Raw genomic sequence first — 8,986 nt, forward strand, 5'->3', positions numbered from 1 at the left:
AATAATAACTTTATTTAGTTAGCGCTTTTCAAAATAAAATTGTAAAAGTGCTTGGTTGAACCAAGTGACAACAAGATTAACCAGATGAGACATATTGGGGGTAAAACACTGTACTCGCATTAATAAAAATGACCTTTTGAAAAGTGACTTTCAAAGATGTCCTGCTACTTGAAATACAGTGTCAGATCAGAGTTCCTTTATTTATCCCTGAAGGGAAATTCTTGTTCTTACAGACATTGCACGTGCAGTATTCCCGACCAAAAAGGAGAAAAGTGCGGAGTATAAAAATAGGATAAACAAAGATAGGATAAACAAAAACTAAAATCTCAAAGTACAGTTATTTACACTGTATTCAAATTTTTTAAGAAAATTTAAAATACAGGTATGTACATGTGTAAAAAAACAATATATACATTGTATATATAAAGTGAGTGAGTGTGTCTGTCACAGTGCTGAGTGTAGGAGCCAAATTGGTTATTTTCTTTGTTCACAAGTGTTGTATGCATTTCTGCCAGTAGGTGGCAGTATCTTGATTAGGCCATGGTTTGTATCTATATAGGGAGGTGGGTTAATCAGGGTAGTGGTGCACGCTGGGGAATCCACACGGTTTTTGACCGTGCCATGGTGTTACTTCTCAGGTCAGAATAATTGTTATGGTTAAAGTGAGTACTTTTTGCGTCGACTGTGAAGCCTAATAAACCTGGAGTACAATCAGCAGTGTTTTGGACATTGGCTGTGTTATGCATTTACACCTGCATACACCTACACAGGCACGCGTACAAACCAGTCAAACAACCAGCGTGCGCGGATAGTGGCAAAGGGCCACTATACTGAGTTTAACGGTTTGATGGCGACAGGCAGGAATGATTTCCTGTGTCGCTCTGTGGTGCATCGTGGCAGTAAGAGTCTTTTGCTGAATGAGTTCCTGTAGCCGATCAGCACATTGTGGAGAGGGTGAGAGGGAAAGTCCAGTATAGTTCTTATTTTGGACAACATCCTCCTCTCAGACACCACTGTCAGAGAGCCCAGTTCCTCTCCCACAACATGGCTGGCCTTCTTAATGATTCTGTTGAGTCTGTTTGTGTCCCTCGCCCTCAGGCAGCTGCCCCAGCAGGCAACAGCATATGTGATGGCACTGGACACCACCGACTCATAGAACATCCTCAGCATCGTCCTGCAGATGTTGAAGGACCTCAGCCGCCTCAGAAAGTAGAGGCGGCTCTGGCCCTTTCTGTAGACCATGTCCACGTTCTTGCACCAGTCTAGTTTGTGGTCTAAGTACACCCCCAGGTATTTGTACTCCTCCGCCACCTCCACAGTGTCCCCTTTGATGTTGATAGGAGTCACTGGAGCCTTAGTCCTCCTCAGGTCCACCACCAGTTCCTTGGTCTTTGTCACATTGAGCTGTAGGTGGTTTTTCCTGCTCCATGTGACAAAGTTGTCCACTACCGTCCTGTACTCTCTAGTATGATGTTTATATAGAGGTGTTCCTAATATTTAGTCTAAGCTTACTGATAAACTGAAGGACAAAATATTAGAACCACTTCTCAGCATAATGTGTACAATTCAACATCACCACAAACAACAACCTCCAAAATGGCCATAAAGCTGAACCCCTTTCTAAAAGAAACTGAACATTTTAACCTTTCATGAAGTGGAATTTGCTGTACTGAATGAGACTGCATTAGTTTTTCCAAGCTGTGCCCTAATAAACATGTCAAAGTCAAATGGGAATAAGAACAATGAACACTTCTGTTATACCCAAAAGGTACAGTGTTTATTATCAATATTATTAATCAACACAAACTGACTGTACAAGTGTAAAAATGTGAAAACAAGGCTTAAAGCGTCAATGGAATATCAAGCAAGTCAGAACTAAAATCCCCTGTGAAACTGATGTTCTGCTAGTGTGGAGCATGATACAAGCAAAAGGCTGAAAAATGAAACCAGGCAAGTTTTTAAAAAAGTACACTGAAAAAACCCCCACAATATTACATTTTCACATTGTGCTGACAGCCAGAATTTATAAAACAACAAGTTTTTGACTTCTATGTAGATAATTCATTCATCCTATATGCAAAAGTTTAAAAACCGCTATCATTATTTGAACAGATGCTAATGCTAACAGCCACCTTAACCTTCAAAACATTAGTAGCACTAATACACTGTAGTCACTTCAACATATGCAGGAGGTGAAAAATAACTATTTACAATTTCAGCATTCACAAGAGTCTGTTCATATTTATATGGGTTTAAATAGTTCAGAACAACTCTAATGTGCTTATTCACTGGCCCTGAGAGTTATTTCTTACACACTTGGTTGTATTTTATGGCTTCATCAAAATAAAGTATTACTGCCAAAAAAAAAAAAAAAAGCGTTTAAGAGGAGAATCTTCAATTTTAAAAGACAAATATAAAAATAATCTAACAACAGGTTTTTATTCCCAGTCTCCCCTGAATGTTATTGAGAAGGGTTAACGAGCAGAGGAAAATATTATCCCAAAATCTGTTCAGTACTCACAGTTAAGACACATTTTCTTAGAGAGCAATACCTTAAAAAAAAAACAAAAACTTATAGTCGACCGGTCAACAGGTTTCTTCACTGACATAAAACATTTGCTTTACCACCTACAAGCTCACATTTTCTGAATCTCTTCTGCTGGCCTCTCACTTATAAAAACAGCTCAGTTCATGTTTTATTTAAATACATAAAATGGTGTAATTTAAAAGTCTACCAGCAGCCAGGCAATACGGTTTTCAGTTCTAGTGAGGTGTGCATGATCTCTGACACAGAGGCCGCAGGGCGTTTCACAGCTGGGGGCCTCAGATGACGACGCTGGTGCCACTGCGAGAACTCTTGTCCTGAGAGAGACACACTAACTTTAGAGTCAGTTCACTAGCAATCACTATAATTTGTTTTATAATGTGTGTGTGTGTGTACATTTGGCTTGATGTAAGTGCGTTGATGTAAGCAAATGTGTGTCTATCAGCTAAAGCAGCGTGTGCCTTACGGAGTAGCGTCCATTCCTCCGTGCTCCTGGTTTCTGTCCAGGTTCATACTCAGAGTAGCTGGGAGGTTTGTCTGCCCAACCTCCACCTCCTCTCCTCCCTCCTCCTGCTCCTCCTCTCCTGCTGCTGCCCTCGTCATCCGAGCTCCAGGACCCTCCTCTCAAGCGCCGTGATGCTGGGGGAGAGTAGTTTCCTCTGGACCTGCTGTCAAACAGGTCATCCCTGGAACGGGAGCGGGGCCGGTCCATGCCTCCTCGTGCACCGCCGCGACTCCGGCCGTCCAGCTCCTCCTCACTGTAGCTCCTGGGAATGCCTCTAGATCGAGGGGGTGAGGGGTAACGCCTCCCCGCCACTCCACGCTCGCCATGATGGCCAAAGCCGCTGCGGCTGCTCTCGCTCGAGCTCGGGGGGCGAGTCTTGGGTCCAGGGGGTGGGATTCTACCCGGCTGCTGCTCTCTTATTGGTGGAAGTGTGATGATGCGACGCTCTATTGGGCCATCATCGAGGGCAGATATCATGCTGGGGGGGCCAGGTGAAAATGGAATGGTAGTGGGCATGTGCTGGGGAGGTGGGATCTGCTGCATGTGCTGGGGTGGAGGCGACTGAGACTGATGGGAGGAAGGCACCAGAAGAAGAAGAAATAGAGAAGTAAATATAATTTGTACATTTCAGTGAAATCCAAACGTACAGTTCAGTCAGAATCAATCAACACTATTGAAAAATAACAAAAAAATTCTTTGTGGTTCTTTGGTTTGCTGTGTAGTGAAGACACAACACCTTGCGTGAAGCAAAGGCCATCCTTTGTTAATGAAATAAAAAAAAGATATTAAAAAAATACAAGGCATCATTTCACATAACAAACACCATACATACAGCAGTTATGACTGCAGTTTAAGCTGTCATCTATTAACTAAACTGCTCAGGAGACAAATGTGTCTGGGGTGCCAGAGTGCAGGAGGCCTACTGCCTCGGCTCAACAGTTTCCATTGGGGAAACCCTGCATCAGTGGCCAGTATGCTTTGTCAGATCTTGTCTAATGGTCAAATAGCTTTGGAAACCTCTCTCTATGACAGCAGACTTTTCACTCTTCCTTCCTGTGTGGCTGCGTGGAACAACAACAAACACTTGATTTTCGGCCAACAGGATTTTGTGTAAAATAAACTAATCCTAGCAGGACTTCTATCATCACCTAAAACTCTGATTTCATCTCCTGCATCTGTGATAATTTTAAATCAAGTCACAGTGAATCATCCTGCACTGTCAGTACCCTGCACTGACTTTTTTTGCTTTTTGTTTTTTTTTGCAAAAACAAATATCATGTTTGGTAGTTTGCCAATATGCACAACTGTAAATATTCATTGGATTCTCCAAGAGACTAATTTTAGTCCAAATTAAACAGCTAAAAATGTGACCCAACTCATCCACAAAGTAACAGTACTGGTAAATCAAATAAATACAAAAAATATTACAATAAAGTATGCAGGAATTGTCACAGCAAGGGTTTACACTTGAACAGCTGGGAAGAGCAGAGAAAACTGTGAGCATTGGCCTTTACACACCTGCAGCAGAGGACTGGTCACATCCATCCCCCTCACCTGGCTCTCCAGGTAATCAAGCATATGATTAGTATTGGCAGGGGTGTGATTGCCCTGGATACTGGGAGGGGGCATACCGTAAGATGAAGAATGAGGAGGAGGGGGGAGGGGCATGGGCTGCATAGGGATGCTCTTGCCCGAAACAGATCCTGGAGACGCAAAAACATTCACAAAACAAAAGGTAAGTGATACAAGTCTGATGGTTTTAAAGCCACAGTGTGCTCATCAACCGACTTGCTGTGCAACACTGTGTGTGTGTGTGTGTGTGTGTGTGTGTGTGTGTACCTGAGTAGAGCAGTGGGTTCATCTGGGAGGAGGCGTGACTAATTGGTCCATATACTGGCTGTCCTCCTAACCAGGGAGCCATGGCTCTCTGAGCTTCCTTCATCATACGATGCTGCATCACCGCTGAAAGATGAGGACAGCACACGCTTTAATATTTATCAGTACATGAAGGTCTTCTCTGAATATACAGGCTCTTAATCTTCACTATGGCTGACGTGACTTTAGAGAGACAGATTTCCAAAGCGGACAATAATCTTTTCATTTTCTACCTACGAGCGAACACTGATTTCTTAATACTGATATGGGTATATGCTAATTTATTTATTTATTTAATGCTTATCAGCAGCACATTCCCTCGTGTTTTTATGTCAAAGCATCTTCAAAGCCCCTACAAGGAGAGTTTTCCAAATGGCGTCTGATCTCTACCTTTCTCAGGGCAGCAGCATTGCTGTGGGCAGCAGGGACAGCGAACATAGCAGCAGCACCTCTGAGGGCAGCACTGGCAGCAGCAGACACCGAAAAGGATGATGAGAAGGAGGGCTCCGATGACGATGAACAACACGGTTAGCCAGTCTGAAAAGGGGAGAGGAAGAGGCAAAAAAATTGATTTCTTATAAATGGGATATTTTATTTCTACCTCTCATTTTGTTACACCTCCCAATAACAAGCTATAATGTCAGACACATTTCTGCTTAGTAATATCAACAGTAGAGCTGGTGGGTATCAGTGGGTACAATAAAACCGGTGAGTGTATGTTTGAGCATGCATTGCTTCTTTTTGTTTCTTACGGTAAACAATGAGTTTGATTTCCTTGTCAGAGTCTCCGGTGGTGTCTCCAGCAGCATCCACAGAGCAGAAGTACACCCCGTTGTCCCACCACATCACCTCATTGATCACCAGGTCAGCCTCTGTGTGTACACACACGCGCACACACACACAAAACAATGAATCTGTAGGTTATTTTATCAATATCAAAAATATTTATGCGTTCTATTAAATGTTGTGGTGAAATTTCTAATTTCTCTGACCAAAAGTCAACTGAAGAACACATTCAACTAACTACAACAGTGGGCGAAAATCCACACAATTTTGGCAATTAAGCAGCCACAACCAGTCGTTTGTTTGGCATAAAAAATATGATGATGATCGCTCGTTCAAACTGTAACAGCTTGTTCTCGCGTCAATTAACTAATCAGTGAATCGACTTTTAGCTGTATGACGAAGTAGGAAAAGGCGAAAATAATAAATGAAGCTAAGAGTTTATAATGAGGATGATTCAACACGGTTTTATCTCGTTCTCGCCACAGCTGTCCTGAGCCTGGCATCAGCTGTGCCAGACGGGACCAGACACTTACTGTTTTGGATGCTGATCTTGCGCTCACGGTAATCTGCTCCCAGGATCGGCTCGTTGCTTCCTCTCTTCTGGATCACAGTGCGCACTGTCCGCTGACGATCTGGACAGTCATTCGATGGGTCCTGTCCTAACTGCAGTGCGGACTGGTATGCTGTGAAACCAGAGAAGGTTTTTCATTATAACCATAAATGACAATCTTCCTACCAATCCCTGCCTAGCTGTTTTATTTATACCTGTATGCTTGCTGGGTAAAATAATCAAATGAACCTTTTTATGAAGCAACACAAAATTCTCCAGCTGTACTGACTATCCTACTTGGCATTATTTTGTATGGTGTCAACACCGAGGACAGTAAAGACAGTAAGTCCAGGACTTTATTGTTTGATAAAACGAAGTCCGACATTTTTATCGCTAGTTGACTCTGGAGGGAACGTCGGTCTGGTCGTGACAGCACAATCATGCCATCAGTCTCCACTGTAATTTGTGTTTGGTGTTAATGGTTAGTGTTTGGTGGTAATGAGCAAGTGTTAGTACTTATTATAGTCTTTATCTCAAAGCACAGCTGTGCCTAAGTACATCAGTCTTCATATAGGCCAAAAGCCTTCATGTAATTCAATTAAAATCTAGTCAACAAACCTAACCATACCTAAATGCAGAGTAAAGGACTTCATCAACCATGTAAAATCATTTATATCAGTAAGTGCCTACATCACAGCTCACAGACGTGGTTTTATTTATCACAGAAGCATAATGCACAGTGAAATACAGGTGTTGTGTACTCACTGAGCCTGAACTAAAAAGTTAGTGTGTATACGAATACATGCACAACAATACAATGTACAATGACGTACAATAACTAGCGCAAATGAGGACGAGAAATTAGACGAGGCCAAAGACACACTGAAGTGACAGGACAGAGTTCATCATCCTGATGGGACTGAGGAAAGACTTAAAGGAAGTTTCTCTACGCTACGCCCTCGTTTGCTGTGGTTGGCTCAGTTCTTACCCGTGGAGTAGTACTCCAGCACAGGGTCCTTGCAGAAGGACTTGTACCTCCAGGTGAGCAGAACATCTTGAAGGTTTGCGGAGGTGGAGAAGTCACAACGGAGGATCACTGAGGCAAACAGAGCTGTGCTGCGCTCCTGCTGAGGAACAATCACCTGAATACACACCGACACTGTGGAGGGATGTGAAACCAGTGGTTACATGCAGTACATTGTGTATTTTTGAGTGTGTGTATAAGCGAGAATAAAGCCAAAAGGCTGCTGGTAGCCTGCGTTTTGCCAAATGCCGAGAAGGAAAAGTGTGGTAAGAATGAAGCAGTGTGTGTGCGTGTGTGTGAGTGTGTGTGAGTGAGGGTTTCTCTCAAGTGAGGAGCTCATTTCTAAAGTGGCAGAACCAGAAAAACAGGTGACACAGACAAAGACACAGGAAATGGCTTACTGTGAAACTACCTCAACCAAACATTCAAAAGACGGAATGAAGCCTGCTGAGTTGAGCTGTCCCTGAATGTGGACATGCCACAGTGACTGTCCAAAATTAGACGGAAGGTTATAAAAATGGTGGGTTGCAGTTCAGAAACATAAATGGACCACTTGATAGGTGGGTGTCATGTAAGCAGGCGTCAGTGACAGCAACTTAAAATAAGACATTAATAAGGAACTGAGGCGGAAAACTGCAAAAAAAATAAATAAATAAAGACATTTGGTGGGCTCATCTTTTCACTCAGTGTGTAGTCCGACTGCAGGACAAGCAGGCCTACTATAAACAAGACATCCATCTTTGTATCAAATAAACAAAACCGGTCATGTGACCGATACCCCCGGCCTGGTCACAGTCGAAATTATGAAAACTTTTCAACACACACACACACACACAAAAAGTTCACAAGACTTACTTTTTAAACCATCATGATGCCAACACGCGGGGCTAAATAAATGAAGAAATTACCTTTAAGCAACGACAGCAGGAGGATCGCGGCAGGTAGTCCCCGCATGATGACAAAACTCCGCAGTCACACGCGCAAGTTAACTCGGCTCCGAATAAAGAGGGAGAGAGAGAAAAAACAAACTCCGAGAATGACAAGACAAGAAGAAGAAGAGCTTATGTCACATCCTGCACTTAGACTCCGCTGTTCCTCGTTTCGCTATGAGCTTGTGACTGAGTACTATGTTTGGTCAATGCCCGACACTGCAGTCATCTCTAGCCACACCCCGATACAGGTGAATTCATCCTAAACTGTGACGTGGCCAGGTGCACAGAAACCCCCCCCAGTACACGAAGCCCTCCAATATCCTCAATGATTTAGCGCTATTTAAGTAAATAAACAGAAGTGTTTTGCTGTAAACATGTGTGCTTCTGGTGCGCAGTTTGTTTCTCTCAATGCTATATTTCAAGCCAATAGTCACTTCAATACAATTAATGCTGACTTCATTTGACTTCTTGCGTGATTTGCTTCCTCTCTCAGTGTAATTTGTCACTGACTGACCCGCTATAACAGAGTGCGTCAGTAGGGGGCAGCATATTCACAATCAACTGAAGATGACAACTGAGATACAATCATCATAAAATCATCATTTCATCATTTCAAGTGTCATTTTCATACCCTTATTTCATCGAGGCTCTACTGGTGTGTTCACAGAATTCAACTTTATTTAACACTAAACAGATACGACACAGTAGACTACTGGGTTGAAAACGACCCAAATTGGGTGGTTTCTTACCCAGGTGCTGAGTCACTATT

At 42.8% G+C, this 8,986-nt stretch overlaps 1 protein-coding gene across 1 annotated transcript; it reads right to left on the reverse strand.

The window, feature by feature from the left end:
- Positions 1-1,755: 1,755 nt before the first annotated feature.
- On the reverse strand, positions 1,756-8,465 carry LOC124060582 (immunoglobulin-like domain-containing receptor 1). The gene is made up of 9 exons (XM_046391704.1): positions 8,194-8,465; positions 7,250-7,420; positions 6,245-6,394; positions 5,678-5,797; positions 5,316-5,462; positions 4,890-5,012; positions 4,569-4,753; positions 3,012-3,617; positions 1,756-2,862 (listed from the first exon to the last, which is right to left on the reverse strand). Exons 1-9 carry the CDS (start codon positions 8,237-8,239, stop codon positions 2,824-2,826), a joined length of 1,587 nt encoding a protein of 528 aa, XP_046247660.1. The 5' UTR covers positions 8,240-8,465; the 3' UTR covers positions 1,756-2,823.
- Between the last annotated feature and the right edge of the window lie 521 nt (positions 8,466-8,986).

The sequence above is a fragment of the Scatophagus argus genome, chromosome 1, assembly GCF_020382885.2.
Source record: "Scatophagus argus isolate fScaArg1 chromosome 1, fScaArg1.pri, whole genome shotgun sequence".
Lineage (NCBI taxonomy): Eukaryota > Metazoa > Chordata > Actinopteri > Scatophagidae > Scatophagus > Scatophagus argus.